The 16,743-nt window shown below is 40.6% G+C and overlaps 1 protein-coding gene across 1 annotated transcript in view; it reads right to left on the minus strand.

Annotated features, from left to right (window-relative positions):
- Nucleotides 1–672: 672 nt before the first annotated feature.
- The window catches only part of lrp2b (low density lipoprotein receptor-related protein 2b), a 39,749-nt gene continuing 23,678 nt past the window's right edge, over nucleotides 673–16,743 (minus strand). Inside the window, exons 53-80 of the mRNA XM_030754902.1 lie at nucleotides 16,522–16,692; nucleotides 16,165–16,388; nucleotides 15,899–16,076; nucleotides 15,539–15,735; nucleotides 15,061–15,306; nucleotides 14,442–14,570; nucleotides 13,649–13,768; nucleotides 13,326–13,442; nucleotides 13,104–13,220; nucleotides 11,426–11,563; nucleotides 10,611–10,733; nucleotides 8,985–9,113; nucleotides 6,988–7,119; nucleotides 6,738–6,863; nucleotides 6,266–6,409; nucleotides 6,006–6,171; nucleotides 5,724–5,852; nucleotides 4,972–5,192; nucleotides 4,698–4,880; nucleotides 4,233–4,352; nucleotides 3,099–3,186; nucleotides 2,889–2,953; nucleotides 2,630–2,774; nucleotides 2,343–2,406; nucleotides 2,096–2,227; nucleotides 1,400–1,483; nucleotides 1,191–1,244; nucleotides 673–803 (exon numbers count right to left, since the gene is read on the minus strand). Of these exons, the coding sequence (XP_030610762.1) occupies nucleotides 768–803; nucleotides 1,191–1,244; nucleotides 1,400–1,483; nucleotides 2,096–2,227; nucleotides 2,343–2,406; nucleotides 2,630–2,774; nucleotides 2,889–2,953; nucleotides 3,099–3,186; nucleotides 4,233–4,352; nucleotides 4,698–4,880; nucleotides 4,972–5,192; nucleotides 5,724–5,852; nucleotides 6,006–6,171; nucleotides 6,266–6,409; nucleotides 6,738–6,863; nucleotides 6,988–7,119; nucleotides 8,985–9,113; nucleotides 10,611–10,733; nucleotides 11,426–11,563; nucleotides 13,104–13,220; nucleotides 13,326–13,442; nucleotides 13,649–13,768; nucleotides 14,442–14,570; nucleotides 15,061–15,306; nucleotides 15,539–15,735; nucleotides 15,899–16,076; nucleotides 16,165–16,388; nucleotides 16,522–16,692 (3,778 nt within the window). The 3' untranslated portion in view covers nucleotides 673–767. The remainder of the gene's footprint in view (nucleotides 804–1,190; nucleotides 1,245–1,399; nucleotides 1,484–2,095; nucleotides 2,228–2,342; nucleotides 2,407–2,629; nucleotides 2,775–2,888; nucleotides 2,954–3,098; nucleotides 3,187–4,232; nucleotides 4,353–4,697; nucleotides 4,881–4,971; nucleotides 5,193–5,723; nucleotides 5,853–6,005; nucleotides 6,172–6,265; nucleotides 6,410–6,737; nucleotides 6,864–6,987; nucleotides 7,120–8,984; nucleotides 9,114–10,610; nucleotides 10,734–11,425; nucleotides 11,564–13,103; nucleotides 13,221–13,325; nucleotides 13,443–13,648; nucleotides 13,769–14,441; nucleotides 14,571–15,060; nucleotides 15,307–15,538; nucleotides 15,736–15,898; nucleotides 16,077–16,164; nucleotides 16,389–16,521; nucleotides 16,693–16,743) is intronic.

Here is a 16,743-nt window from a genome sequence, read left to right on the forward strand (position 1 = left end):
AACACGGACTGTGAATCATCACAAAACAGAAACACACTGGTCACAGCTCTATCTGAACCTCCCTACTGTGCTTTCTCTGTTCTCCACTCTGCCCACTTGCTCTTCCCTCTTTTTTACTTTTCTTTTGTCCCGGTGCTCATGCGGCTGGCCTAGCTGTTACAAGCTCAGAGACCTTGATGTGTTCAGACACTTATGACAGTGGGGGGGGGGGGGGGGGGGGGGGGGGGGGGGGGGGGGGGGGGGCATAGTTATCACTGTTGCTCTGTGATCATTCTCAAAATTGTCGCTGTGATTAAATGGATGATGACAAAGCCTTTCATCCTGGTTCAGTGGGTCAGATACAGTAGCTGGGAAACGGAGTTCTGAGTGGATAACCTCAGCGAGATCCTCCTGTGATATGAGCGCCAAAGAAAAGCATACTGAGCATCCAGAAGGGTGTGAGAACAGAGGAGAGACAAATGGAGACAAACTGATGATCATGGCAGTTTTATTAGATAACTTTCTCACAATTCACAAAAAAAAAAAAAAATACACACTGTTATTTATTAACACAATGTTAGTTTACAGGTTGTTTTTCCGTTTATTAAATCATTGAACAAGCCTCTTATCAGTTACATTAAATCATGTTTATGGTATTTTTTTTTATATAAATAGCTACCATGATTTTGATTTGTCGAGTTTCTTGAAAAGTGCAGCTGTTTTACAGAAGCAAGCGAGGTTTTAGTCCTGAAACGCGGGCCAGTCTGGTCTCCGGTGTAGCGGCCCCATCAAGCGTTCGAATCGGGCGCGTGCTCGGAGCCCTCCTGGAAGTACACAATTATTTTAAACGCAGAAATTACATTTCAAGTATCAAAATGTCACAATTTTTAATGAAAAAGAAACTTCTTGACTGTCACTTAGAATTTAGGTTTTTACTTGAAGTATAAACACACAGCTCACTAAGTACTCATGTACTAAAGTTGCTGCAGGGTCCTGGGTTTGAGTCTGCCCCCCCGCTTTCCTGTCTGATTTCTCTGACCTGTCTTAACAAATAAAGACTCAAAATGTCCACAAATAAATCTTAAAATTTCATGACCGTCATGTGCACAGTGTCTGGAGCTCTGCACGCCAAAATGCCATCTGCACAGCAATCTGTTTGTCCACAATGTGTGACACGTTCACTCTTTGCACACTTGTCAGTCTGTGCTCACCGTGTACATGGGGTTTTGGAAAGTTGCAAAACCGTCAGCTCCAGTTGGCTCAAGCTGGAAAGGAAAAGAAATAAAACGTGAGCACATACGCATGCAGATGATTGCAAAGATTTCACTCCCTTCAGAGAAAACAGTCTGCTTTAATAGTCATTAGTTGTTTTCAGCTTCTAAACCTTATCTACCATTTTGACACCTGTCTTTGTGGATACCTGCGGGCTCGAAGCAGCTGGTTGTGCAGATGCGACGTTAACGTCGTCTACGACGGAGCCGTATGCCGGGTTCCCAAAAGCATCCTGAAAAATGCAAAAAGTAGGAGCATTTTAAAGGGTCAGAAAAACTAGATGATGAGCAGTGCGCACTAAAACAAGACTATTAACAGACTATCAAGGGCTTGGTCAGTCGAGCTATATTTGAAACCTCAAATAGTCTTCAATGTGTTATGACTTGCTTGAACGAAACTAAGTGAATATGATGGCAATCCTGGTGGAAATGTGAGGCTTGGAATCGGTTCCTGTGGGTTCATTCACAGCTTGAACCTCCTCCCCATACAAGGGATGGGGAGTTAAAATGGGGTCCTCGAACTGTACTCGTCAAAATATAAAACTCCGTGCCACGACTCACTGGATCACAGAGCCATGTTTTTAATGCTAGAATATAGCCACAGTGGTGCTGAGCAAAGGTACATTCATTTTTTTCTTTTTTGTTTAGTTACAAAACAAGATAAAAGAGTTCAAACAAGAATTTACACTATGTTTTATATTAAAGCCATGAAATTTACTTTGTACACAAAGTCTGGGCACAAGAACATAATCCATAAGGGAATTGTTAGACGCAGCCACCAAATGAAAAGGAATAGAGAGGAATCAATAAAGTCCACAGGAGAGCAGCAGCTTTTGTTTACTAACCTCATCTGTTGCCATATGAGCCGAGGTGGCCCTGGGCATGTTGTCGGAGGGTAGCGGTTCTCCACCTTCATACGCTGGGTTATCAAAACTCTTCCCTCCCGTGCCCACCATGGATACAGACGTACAAGGGACCTGGCATCACAGAGCAGACAACGGTAATATGGATCAACATAGGATAAAAAATGTAAAATCTATGTAAAACTTTGTTTATTTTTCCCCCAAATGGCTGCTTTATTTTGTTACTGACCGCCTCTCCGTTCTGTAGCCTTTCACTGTCTTCTGTTATAATGCCGTTTTGGGTTGAAGCATTCCTGCAAAGGATGTTATTCGGATGTGAATATGACACTAGCGTGCTGTGCTAATGCTTTTTCAATCACCTCTAAATACAATGAATTGATCTGCTTTTACATTTTTTTTTCTTTTATACAGAGGTCTCACAATACCAAAAAAAATCACACAAAAAAAATTACACAGGTAAATGCTTTTTGTGAATTAGCCCTGTATTGAGTCTCAACTCTTTTGGCCAAATCTCACCTGAAGCTTGACAATTTAGGCATTGCTGGCATGCTGGGCATGCTGGTCCGCAACCTCTGCATCAGATTAGACTTCTTCCTGGCAACATAGACCAGAGTGGCCAGCAGAGCCACAATCACCACCGTCACCCCGATGGCTATTCCAACTGCCACGGAGGGACAGGGACAAAAGAAGGAGATGTACAAAGAAGCTTGTTATAATTAGAAGCAAAAGCTTAGTTTCTTTATGTTATTTTTAATTAAATTAAAATCAAACATACCTGAGGACGCAACCACAGTGAACACATTTGTCTGGCAGTATTCTCCGTCCCACTCTGGAGGACATCTGTAAACAAAAAAGCAAACATAACAGTGCCAGTGATTTAACTTTATCCCACTGACATTACATGAACATCAGACATAACACAGCAGTTCAATCCAATGTTTTATTTTGACAGCTGGCTGAAAAGACAGGGGGAATAAAATCTTACATGCAGAGAGCCTTGTTGTCATCAAAGTAGCAGGTGCCTCCGTGTTGACACTGGCAGGGAGGTGGCATGGTGGGCGGTGGATCAAACCCTGAACAATCAAAACATTGAGAGAGATTTTTACTGTGCTTTGGTAGGAAAATGCGCATCACTGGGACATCAGCACTGATGATATAGTGTAGCATAATTCAGTCAAGGCCACAACAATCAGTTCAATTCAGTTTTATTTGTATTGTGCCGATTTACAAAAACAGTCGCCTCAAGGCGCTTAATATTAGAAAGAAACCCCAACAATCACACCGCCCCCTGTGAGAAGCACTTGGCGACAGTGGGAAGGAAAACTGCCTTCTAACAGGAAGAAACCTTTGGCAGAACCAGGAAGGGACAGCCATCCACCATGACTGGTTGGGGGTGAGGGGAAAGAAGACTGTAATTTACATCTGTAATCAAATTTGGTTGGGGCAATGTAGCATCCTCTCTCTCACCCTATATTGGTCTCTTATGCCTGCTTAATATTTCACATGATGTTATACTGATGTAAAAATGTTGGACCTGTTGCGGCAATGTTCCAAAAGAAAGTGTGAATGCAGTTACTGTAGGGACTGAAAATGTTATATTTGATAATGTGGTGTAATAACATCACTCTGAGTATTAGCTATCAGCTGACAGGAGCCCCCACTGAAATCAGCTGATCTGCAAGGAACGAGGTCAAGCTTGACTTCGCAGCCTGCCTTGATTTTATGACACACATTAACTAAATCTTTTTAATCTCATTTATTTAGTCCAAGCAGCAAACTTAATTATGTATTTATTTGGTGCTGTGTAAATAACGAGGGAAAAACGATAAAACTTTAAGGTCACAGATTAACTGATGTTAAATAAATGGTAGATTGCCAGACTGGTACTTATATAGCACTAAGCACTTTCAATGTGATGTTCACACACTCACACTCCAATGGATGCCAGTCGGGGTTCAGTATCTAAGGATACTTCGACATGAAAGAGCCAGGGGTCGAACCACCGACCTTCCAATTATTAGATGACCTGTTCTGTCTCCTGAGTTGCCACTCCCCCCAGTTAAAACAAAATGCTCCACGTTTTATTAAACATACCGAAGAAAATAAAAAAGTATCTCACCTGCATCGCATTCAGTTTTACTGCCTGGGATGAAGCTCGTGCCCTCGGGGCAGGCACAGGTGTATCCTCCCGGTCGGAGCAAACACAGGTGGCTGCAGATTCCCTTACATGGATTCTTCACTGCAGAAACAAATAATTTACATATATTTCATATTTCGGAGTCATCACCATTATTGTCCAGGCAGTCTCCTCTCTTTAATGTTGTGGCTAATACAATATTGTGTTGGTCTGTTATTCATGGTTGACTCCTTCCACTTCCCTGCACATTACTGCTGATGCTGAACACAAAAAAAAAATGTAAAATACCTCTTGTGGGTCAAAGCACTTGATGTTCATGATGTTTAATGGACTATTAACATAATATGAGGGAGGAAAAATGGACACAAATGATGCAAACTGTAAAGAATAAATCCCCACACGCATTTTTTTGTGCTTTGTGGACATGTGAGTGCATGTGCAGCTTACTGGTTATGGAGTTGTATCTCTGCTGCTGGTACACAGAGACCTGGGTCAGCCACGGCCCAGCAGTCAGCAGCTTGATCTTGTCTTCACGGCCAAACTTGTCCTGTCTAAACACCTCGCCTTTCTCCTGAGTGCTCCAGTAAACATGGTCTTCGAATACACTCACACTGAAGGGGTTTCTTACATCTGAGAAAGGTGAGAGAAAAAGTTTTACTGAGCTCCAGTAACAGCATCTCCAGTTGTGAATGTGAATGAAGGATTAGGAAATTAGCATCACCTATGTACACAGCGGTTTTACGCTGCTCTCCTGATGGCAGAATGGACTCTATGCGGCTCTCCTTGGAGTCTGACCAGTAGATTCTGTCATTGTTGGTGAAGTCAATTGACAAGCCAGTGGGCCAACCAAGACCATCGGACACGAGAACTTTTCTCTCCTGACCATCAAGCCAGGAACACTCAATTTTGGGAACGGTCCCACGATCTGCCCAATATAGCATCCTGCATGGACGTAAGCAGACATCAAAGAATGGCTCATTAAAATGTTTTTATTGAGATTTCTGATGACAGCTGTGGATGCAACTGGTTTGAAATTCAGGACCAACACTGATACCAAAGCAGGGTTTCTTCCAGTCCCCCCTATGCTAAAGTGACCCTCAGCTTCCACCTGCTCAGCTGATATAGTCCACTTCTGTTCAATTACATATTTCAATAGACCCGGCAAACATACAAGTCCTGCAATGTTTGATATTTGTTCAATCTTTATATGTATTTCTTGCTGGTGTATCATTGCATCCCTAATATCATCACAGCAGCTAAATGCTCCATCATTTCTACTGTGGTTTGAAAGGAGAAAATTTTTTTAATTTATTACCATTTTTCACCTAATTTTAGAAAAAAAAAAAACATAAAGCTTTAAGATTAAACAAAATCATGCTAGCAGATGACATACAATAAATTAAATGTCTCAAATTCAGTGAACTTCCTAAATGACCGCATTTGTAAAATGGCATCTCGAAGTCTGCCCGTTACCCCAGTCGTGGGTTGACGGCCACAGCAGACGGGTAACCCAGGTCAGTCTTGACAAGGTGCTTCCTGTAGCGTCCATCCAACAAAGCCACTTCTAACCTCCGCAGCCTGGAGTCTGCCCAGTAAAGGTTTCTAAAAGCATAAACAAAATATGCTTTAACACATGCAAAGATTTACTTTTAATGTAAAGAAGATTTGTTTTTGATATATTTGGATTAGGATTAAGACACTAGACCACAGAACTAATGCAATCAGGTAAGCTGAGACATGCTAACACAAACTCACCTGCCAATCCAATCCACAGCAATGCCATCTGGGCTGGTGATGTATTTGATGTCGAGTTCAACAGCAGCCCCGATGTTATTACTGCCATCATCCACTGAAGGTATGTACGCTCTTTTAATGGCACCTGGTATAGAATCTTTACTGGCAACAGTGAAGTACACCATACCTGACAAAGCACATTTGTTATTAGTCTACTTTGTGTGCGACCAGGTGTACTCTGTTTTTTTTTTTGTGGTAGCATTAATCCGTGTGTATCTTACTGAATCCCGTGTTGTTGTGGTCCCAGTCGTAGTCGAGAGCCATGATGTGCTCCTGTTCTTGGAGGAAGTCATGGTAGCCCTCTGTCTGCAGGTTGAACCTCCGGATACGAATGTTCTCTGGTAGAAGCAGGAGGGGAGGTGCTCCTGTTGGAGACACACATCATTGAATCTTCATTGAAAAGTATTAAAAAAAAAACAAAACAGAACTCCACCAATAAGATGATCATTTTGCCCTCCATCCACATGTCTTTTTTTTTTTTTTTTTTTTTACAAAATACACAACTTTACATTGTAAAGTTAATAGAAAGTATGTAGGTCACTTTTAACAGCACAGAAACAACAGCATTCTTAGTGTTTAAAATCTAGAAGGAGAACCAGAACCACCATTAAATCATTCAATTTAAATTAGGCCAAAAATCGATTTCAGTAAATATGAAGTCCTTTAAGATCCAAAGAAAACAACTGTTCTTACCCCGAGCCTCACACATGCCGCCGTCGCCCACTTTCCTGTAGCCGGGGGCACACTCGCAGTCGTAACTGCCTTTGGTGTTCTTACAGACCTGAGGACAGGTGCCGTACACCTCACACTCATTGATGTCTGAAAGAGACAGCAGAGAGGAGCAGCCAGGATCAGAAGGAGTGTGAGTTTTAGCCAATAGATATTTAACTAGACATTTATATTTGTCTTAAATATATGTATGTGTGTGTGCGTGTGTGTGTACCCAGGCAGGTGTAGGTGCTGTCAGGGTCCACTGTGTATCCGGGTCTGCAGGAGCAGATGAAGCCTGTTCCATTAAGGTTTGTGCACATATGCTGGCACAGATTCTCGTCACAGTTGCGATCGGTGCCAAAATCTGGACAACAGACAACACAGAGCATGCTCTCTGACACTTTCAAAACAGCTTTTGAGACACATACAAAAGCTACTTACTAGGGTTTGTTTATATTAGATTGATTCAGATATGATTAAGTAATCTGGTTAAATGTATTCACCATCACTGATCTTCACTGAGCATCAGAATAACCAGAGGTTATTGTAGGTTGGGAACATTCAGGTATATTCAGGTATGCCAAGAAGGAAAAACATCAGCAATGATCTTAGTGAAGCAGATGTTGCTACTTATCAATTTTGGGAAGTATTAAAAAAAGATGTCCATTTCCAAACAATTTGAAGTCCATAATTCTACAATGAGAAACATTCACTCACAAGTGGAAAACAGTTCAAAACAGTTGCCAATCATCCCAGGAGTGGGTGTCCCAGCAAATTCACCTCAAGGTCAGACTGTACAATGCTCAGAGACACTGCAAAAACCCCAGGAGCTACATCTCAGACTCTACAGGCCTGAGTTAGCATGTGAAATGTTAAAAGTTCATGACAGTGCCATCAGCCATAAAATACTGAACAACTATGGATTGTTTGGAAAGGCTGCAGGAGAAAGCCAAACCACAAGACTTCTGGAACAATGTCCTTTGGACAGATGAAACCAAATAGGACATTTTTGGCTATAATGCACAGCACCACATTTGGTGACAACCAGACATAATTGTCAAGCACAGTGGTGGAGGGGTGATGATATGGGCTTGTTTTTCACCCACAGGACTTAAGCACCTTGCAGTTATTGAGTTGAACTCCTCTGCATACCAAAGTATTCTAGAGTCAAATGTGAGGCCATCTGTCCGCTAAAGCTTGTCTGAAACTGGGTCATGCAGCAGGACAATGAGCCCAAGCACAGCAGCAAATCTACAACAGAATGGCTGAAAAAGCGAAAGAATGAAGGTGCCGCAATGGCCCAGTCAGAGTCCAGACCTGAACATGATTGAAAAGCTGTGGCGGGACCTTAAGAGAGCTGTGCATAAACGAATACCCGCAAACCTCAATGAACTGAAGCAACGCTGTAAAGAAGAGTGGGTCAAAACTCCTCCACAATGATGTGAGAGACTGACAGTCATACAGAAAAATAACTTCAAGTTATTGCTGTTAGAGATCTACAAGCTGCTGATTCATGGGGTGTACACAGTTCACACGGTACTTCTGCATTTTGGCTTAGTTTTTGTTAAATAAATGATGACACTTTCCAATATGTCATTTTGTTGTTCATCTGAGGTTGTTTATAAGTAAATTAAGGACCTGGTAAAGATCAGATGATTTTTTTTTTTATTATGTCCTGATACATAAACCTTAGAACTGAAAGTGGATGCATCTTTTTCACATGACTGTATGGAAACTGGTTAAATCACATGTATTATGGATATGAATGAATCCACATAATCATCTGAGTACACCCTGATAGTCTGTCTAATGCACTCTGGATGAAAATTTCCTTCTTGTTTCAAGAAGGTAATAACCAGTGTCTAACCAGTCACACAGCCTGAAAATATTTACACCTTTGTTTTCTATGATGAACATCATGTGCTTCTAGAAGACCACATAATCCCAATTGTGTAATACAATACATATGTCATAATCATGACATAGTTCCTAGAAATTGCACAAGGCATTTGTTTTCATTTTGGTCAATTCTCTGCTACAGACTCGAATGAGCTTTTCTGCCTGAACCAAAACACTGTAAATCTTTCATTAAAAATGTGTGAAAACACCATCATCACTTGCTCTAAAGGATTCATGCTGCATTTTTCCAGGAACATTTAATTGCAGTCATAGAGTTAAAATGAAAAGAGGGCACTGAGGAAGGTGAACGTGTTTTGTTGTGACACTTACTGCAGCCCATCTCGTCTGTGCGGTCCCCACAGTTGTCATTGTGGTCACATACGTATGGCAGGGGCACGCAGTATCCATTGGTGCATTTAAACTCTTCCAGTGTGCAGGGGGGCAGTGTGGGCTCACGACCTGTGAAGGACGCAGTCGGGATGAATCATCAACACAAGTATTCAGAAATGGTTGAGTGGGTATACAACCCACCTCTGAAAGTGTCACTTCCACTTATCTAAGATTAAATTCAGAGTTTTCTCCAAAAATGATTCACTCCTAAATTTTCAAAAAAATAACTCTGCAAACTAGATTAAAGCATAAAAATGCTTTCATGATGCACATGCAGGTACTGTATATGCCTAACACGAATGATTGTATATTACAGCATTGCATGTCTTCACTGTCTCCCGTCCACAAACAAGTGGATTTACATGAGCTAGCCAATGTCCACCTCTGCTCTGGACCAAACTATTTAATCTCCTCTCAGAATAATTTGCTCTGATTGATGTTTAAGCTGCTTGTGTACCAATTCCATACAACAGACTTTTTCCTCATCCCTTGTTATGTTTCAGCTTTGTGTTCTGTGCAGGCACTGATGTCATTTTGGGATTTCCCATTTGACTGGCTTTAGAGAGGAAAGATCAGGATCAGCATCAGTGTTGTTTGCACTAATGCTTGGCAATCCCAGAAATTGATAAGCGGTGCATTTGCCGAAACTGAACATAATACAGATCTGATTATGGCAACAGATAAAAAGTAATAAAAGAATACATATATATTTATATACAGTGCTGTGAAAAGGTTTTGGCCCCCTTCATGACTTCTTAGTCTTTTGCAAGTGTTTAAAGTCACACCAAAGCATCTCACTCAGATTAAAGGCCAGCCTTTGACTAGATCTCTCTAAACTCTTCATTCTGGTTTTTTGAGCCGTTCAGTGGAGGACTTGCTGATGTGTTTCAGATCATTGTCCTGCTGCGTAACCCAAGTGTGCTTGAGCTTCAGGGCATGAAGTTATGGCCGGACATTCTTTAGATTGTGGCATGACATGTTTGTTTTTGAGATCTTTTAGCGTACTTCACTTTGTCAGACAGCTTCTATCTAAGTGATTTCTTGATTCAGCAGCTCTGGCAGTGATCAGGAATGGTTGTGGCTGGTAAAATTGAACTCAACTTTCCAACAAAATGTGGTTAATCTCAGTTAATTCACGATTTAAGAAGGGATGTAATTACTTTTTCACACATGGCGAGGTAGTTGTGGATAGCTTTTAATAAATGAAACGTCATTTAAAAACTGCATTTACTTGGGTTATCTTTGTCTAATATTAAAATATCTTTGCAGATCTGAAACATTTACATGTGACAAATATGCAACAAAAAAAGTTAGGAAGAGGGAAAACACTTTTTCACAGCACTGTATATTTATACACTATACCAAACATAATTTACTATATGCATAGTGCAACTACACAATATCTATGTTCATCTCTCCACATTGCCAGATTTTCAGTTCTCCCATTCCACAGCTCTATACCCCACTCAAACGTACAATAACTATTTTTAATTTGTGCATTTAAATTTATATTTTTAGTCATGTTAAAATATGCAGATTTTGGGACTGCATGAGTGGGAGTCATACAGAGGTCTTCTTTCTCATCACTGCCGTCTCCACAGTCATCCTTCTTATTACACAGCAGGCCAGCATAGATGCAGTAGCCGTTGGCACAGCGGAACCGGAATGGCATCTCACAGGTGATGTTCACTGGTTAAACACAAAGAAATGTGATTTGAGACCAACTTCTAATATCAACATGCAAACATACATTAACCACTGCTGCTATTAAATTCCACCTGTTTTTTAAAACAAATTCTATTTGCACTATGCATATATATATATATATATATATATTATATATATATATATATTATATATATATATACTATACACATATATATATATATATATATATATATAATACACATATATATATACACATATATATATATACACATATATATATATATATATATATATATATATATATATATATATATATATATATATACACATATATATATATACATATATATATATATATATATATACACATATATATATATATATATATATATACACACATATACACATATATATATATATACACACATATACACATATATATATATATATATATACACATTATATATATATATACACATATATATATATACACATATATATATATACACATATATATATATATACACATATTATATATATACACATATATATATATATATATATATACATATATATACACATATATATATATACATATATATATATATATATATATATATATATATACACATATATATATATATACCATATATAATATATATATATATACACTATATATATATATATAAATTAATAAACAACAAGTTTCTCACAGCATAAACTGAGTTGTTCATCAGAGCGGTCCCCGCAGTCATCAACACCATCGCACACCCAACCTGGGTTCACACACAGATGATTCGCACACTCGAACTGGTGCTGAGGGCAATATCGGCCTCCTGGGTATCGAGTAGCTGGAAAGATCCGGAGAATGTGTGAGCTAGTTTGCACATTACTGCTAAGATCAGATGATTTTTTTTCCTAATTTATCAAGTTCATGTTTTTAACTGTCTTTCTTGGAGATTTTTTTTTTTACAAAAAGCATTCATCAGTGGACAAATAAAACCAGTCAGCTGAGAAGCACTGAACAGGCTTCAGTGTGTATTCTGTATTTCTGGTCACCACTTTTCTTGCCAGCTGTGAGTGTAGCCTGTTAAAGTTGCTTCTCCTCCTTTTCTGATTTGCTCACCTTCTTTTAACTTTCTTTTTTTGTCATGCTTATTTGCATTATTGCTGGGAACATTTTTGATCTATGTCCAACATGCTGGTTGGGAGATTTTTTTTTTCTCCAACCGTGTTATTACCACTTTCCTTCAACAGCGCTGCGGCTTCATGGCAACCAGAACAACAAAAACTGACAACTTCCCAGAAATCAAAGGACGACATGCAGGGAAAGCAGAGGAGGAATGAAGCAATGAGGCACAGCAGATGGGTCCAGATATATTTTTTCTTCCATCATCACAGACAGTATGAGATTGCTGGACAATAATGCTTTTTTTTTGAGTGTACGGTTATATGTTTCACAGAGACAAGGCTACAGCAATTACTCTGACTTCCCACCGTTAACATTTCAGAGGTGCTTTGGGCAAATAGGAATAAATCCAAGCGTGGCAAGCCAAGAGACGGATGGCTTGCAGCTTTCATCAACAACAATTGAAGCCACCCTGGTTACATTACCTTGAAAGAACATTTCTGCAGCCAAGACTTTAAACCGTTAGCTGCAGGAATGCCTCCATACAACATACCCAGGCAGTTTTTACATGTCGTTATGACTGTTATTTACAGCTCTCCATCCATTAATTCTCCCCCAGACTATGTATCCCAGTGCTTGTATAATTCTACAACTTTTACATATTCAAGCAACAGTTAAAAGATTCCAGAGTTATTCTGGATTTTGATCCTAATATCCAGGAAATGTGGTGTTTACAGGGTGCAGATTATTAAAAAAAAAAAAAAACCAAAACACTAAACTGATTTTTAGTCTACATCAAATTTGGAAACAACTTATGCCTTGATTAGGTAATAGTTAAAGAAATGATAGGACAGAAGATGATGCAGTTTATGGTGTGCCTCACAGTTGTACAGCCGGTTTCCTAGTCATGGATTAAGCATGGTCCTAGACTAAAAGTTCAATGAAGACCACAATAGGAAAAAGTATTTAGTCCAGGATTAGACATAATACCTGTATGGGAAACTGGGCCGTAAAGTTTAACCATACCTTATTATCCAGTGTGGGTTTAAATATGAAATAAAGTAAGAGGGAATCTTGCATAGCGAATGTGGTTTAATTACTGAAGAAAACTAATGTGTGTGCGAATGCAGCTTTAAGCTGCTTTAAGTAAAACTTTAAGCCTTATATTCTGAATAATTACCTCACACAAACGAACAAAACAAAATAAAAGACTCCAGGGGCCAGGCGGCGGTGTGCTGTTAGTTTTCATGCTGTAAACTTACGACAGCTGGTCTCATCTGACAGATCGAGACAGTCGGGCCGGCCGTCACACTGCAGAGCGGCGGGGATACAGTGACCTGAGTCACATTGGAATAAACCTGGACGGCATGTCTGCAAGTCTGGAAGAGAGCCAAGATGTTACCGTGTGTGTGGGTGCGAGTGTGTTTTGTTTACGGCTGGAAATGTTTTTAAGGAGGCTCAGTTTGTGTGCAGCATCTGCTCACCACAGTCTCGCTCGTCTGAGTTGTCCCCACAGTCGTTGTTATGGTTACACACCCAGTTTCCAGGAATGCACTGCTCGTTGTCGCATCGAAACTCACTTTCAGAGCACGGCCTCGGCTCTAGAGACACAGACACACATGTTCGGAATGAGATGTGCGGCTCGGGCTATACAAATAGAAGCAGTGCCCCATGACATGAGGCTTAAAACTGCACAAAAAGCATGAATAAAAGTGATCAGCTCGGCATTAAGAAACATTATATTTTTGCAACTTTTGAAATGGACTAAATTAGAAAAGAAAAAGAAAAAGAAAAACATGATGCTTACGGCAGTTTCTTTCATCTGAGCCGTCGCCACAGTCATTAACGCCATCACACTGCCAGCGGATGGGAACACAGCGGTGATTGTCACAACGGAAATCTCCCAGAGGGTCACAGGTCACCTCCTCTGTTGAAAAGCAGCAGCAGAAACGAGGCTTGAATGTGCTGTCATAGAACATTTTGGGAGATAAGATCTTAAACATTCTGAAACTGAACACTTAACTCTGTAACTTAATGAGTTTTTTATGATCTTACAACCTTTTCACACACAGTCTGATACATTCTCACTAATAAAAACTGATTGCGCATTACAGTGCAACTGCTCCATTTCTACTTGCAAAGGATGATATAACTTTGTTATTTTTTACTTTTCTGCATCACAGCTATATTTAATCTTTTGGAACTGGAGCCAAGACTGAAACAAATTAATACTTGATTTAATTATTGAGCTGTGTAAATGATCTGTAACTGTTTTCAGTTAGGATTCTTATCTAGATTATACATTAAGTAGCTTCCTCTTCTGGATGAAGCCATACAGAGCTAAGAGCTTTAAAGCAGCTGTCCCCAACCCCTGGGCTGCGGCCCAGTACCGGTCTATGGGTCATTTAGTACCAGACCGCACTGAAAGAATAAATAACTTACATTATTTCCATTTTATTTATTATCTGAGTCTGGGATAAAGCATAATATTGACACTTCTTAAGGAACTAACTGAAGATTTTGAAAGGCATGCAGCACACAGCTGGTTTGACAGCCCTGCCTTCTCAAAATAACCCATCTGCTGACACATAAGCACTGACCGCAGCCTTGCTCGTCGCTGTTGTCGATGCAGTCATTTGTGCCATCACAGCGGGCCCACTGAGGAATACAGCGGTAGTTTGTCTTGCAAGAGAACTCAGTATGCTCATCGCACTTGTGGTCTGGACCCACTGCGGAGACAAGGTGACAGAGACATTAGTTAAAAGATGGAAGGAAAGTGGTGAGATTAGCAGTGAGATCGAAAATAAAAATCTGCGAGGTAACAAGAAGGTGAGAAATAATGAGGAAGGCTGAATTGAGATAGAGCCAGACAGAGAGTAATTAGAAGCAGAAGGAAGAGAAGGAGCGGGAGAGGGACAGATAGACTGTGCAACTTAAATTTAGAAAAATCAACACTACGTGCGGCTTCATTAATTCACCTAGGTTACTCCTGGGCTGTGTCTAAATCGATTGTGTATCTCTGAAACAGATAAATCGATGCTTGATTAAACGCTCATGTTGTTCTGCAAAGTGCACTGCTATTATCAGTTAAGCTGCTCCGTTTTGTGCTTATCGCAGACACGTAGGAAAACAAAAGGAAATCGTGGTTGGCACATATCTAATTTGCGTGACAGCCACCATGGCTTTATTTCTCTTGCAATTTCCTGATGTCCCACTTACTGCAGATGTCATGCGGCTCATCAGATCCATCTCCACAGTCGTCCTGGGCATCACACACATAGCTTGACGGCACACAGCGGCTGTTGGCACACTTGAACTCTCCCGGTCGGCAGGTCTTCTGGGAACAAGATTCTGCATCCTCGTCACTGCCGTCTAAACAGTCAATTACTCCGTCGCAGTGCCAGGACACGGGGATGCACCTCTTGTTTTTACACTGGAACTGGTTGCCCGCACAGCGATGATCGACTACAAGGACAGGAAACAGGTTTACCAAGGAACCCTCTTTCTGAAAAGAGGCCTTAATTTTCAACAGAAAAGAAAGAGAAGAATTCAAATTTAAAGACCTTAAAGAATCACAGTTTAAAAGCTTTTATTGGGCAAATGTAGAGCAATTTTTTCCAATAGATTTTCAATAAAATTTGAATTTCTGGTGAGTTCTTTATAGTTCACTTTCAGCATTTAATGTGTATTATCATACTGCAGAGAGCAGCATCCTCATCTGAGTTGTCAGGACAGTTTTGGTGGCCGTCGCAGATGAAGCCAGGGTAGGTACAGTTGCCATCTTGACACTGGAACTGGCCAATGGGACAATAGCGAGGTGGGCAGGTCTGAGGTTCATCTGAGCCATCGCCACAGTCCGACTGGCCATCACACTTCCACCATATAGGAACGCACCTAAGAACAGGAGAAAGTACAAAAAGGTTTGATTAGAATTGTTTTTTAAAGTGTCAAATTAACATTTATTTATAAGTCTGGGACTTTGTCTACCCCTGATGATGACTAATAAGCTGTACTTTAAAATATTAAGGCAGGGTCAATGATTTTCTGCCACACTAACTTCTCATTGTCCCCACAGCGGAACTGGGTGCTGGAGCAGTCAGCGACACACTGGATCTTAAAGCCAACAGCCAAGGCAATGAAATGATCCGGACACTCGCAGGAAGCTTGCTGCCCGCCGGGTGCGATCAGACACAGATGGCTGCAGGTCAGATGATGAGACGAGCAAGGGTTCTCACCTGGGAAATAAGTCGATTAAAATTAATGTATATTCTGCAGTCCATTGAGATGCTCAAAATATAAAGCACAGAGTTGTCATTTACATACGTTGAGGCTGCCTGTAGGGATGGTAGACGTGAATGTCATAGGGGCGATGTGTGTTGTTGCCCATAACTGTACGCCCCTCGCCAGTGTACTTATGGGCTTTTTCCACAGTGTGTGTGTTCCAGTCCGTCCAGAAGATCCAGTCCTCAAACAGAGAAACAGCAAATACATGGGGAAGTGTACCAGCAATGGCCCGGTGCCGATTCTGGCCGTCCATGTCTGCAAAGCTAAGATACACAGGAAGGTTAATACACAATGTGACTAATTTACATGTACGGCCATAAAGAGTGATCTGAATAAGTGCAGATCATTCAGAGCAACACAGAAGCAAAAATTACATGGGATATTTTCTGAACTCACTCCAAAAAGTTAAGATGGGAATCAGCAAAGAAGATCTTGTTGGTGGTGTAGTCTATGGTTAGAGCATTTGGCCACTCCAGCTTGCTTGTGATGATGGCGCTGACATTTGTTCCATCCATGCCAGCTCTGCCGATGTACGCCGCGTCACCCCAGTCGGTCCAGTACAGCCATCTGGGCAAAAGAGGGCAGACGCAAAGAAGGATGAGGAAAAGCCCAAAGAAA

This window comes from Archocentrus centrarchus, chromosome 19, assembly GCF_007364275.1.
Source record: "Archocentrus centrarchus isolate MPI-CPG fArcCen1 chromosome 19, fArcCen1, whole genome shotgun sequence".
Lineage (NCBI taxonomy): Eukaryota > Metazoa > Chordata > Actinopteri > Cichliformes > Cichlidae > Archocentrus > Archocentrus centrarchus.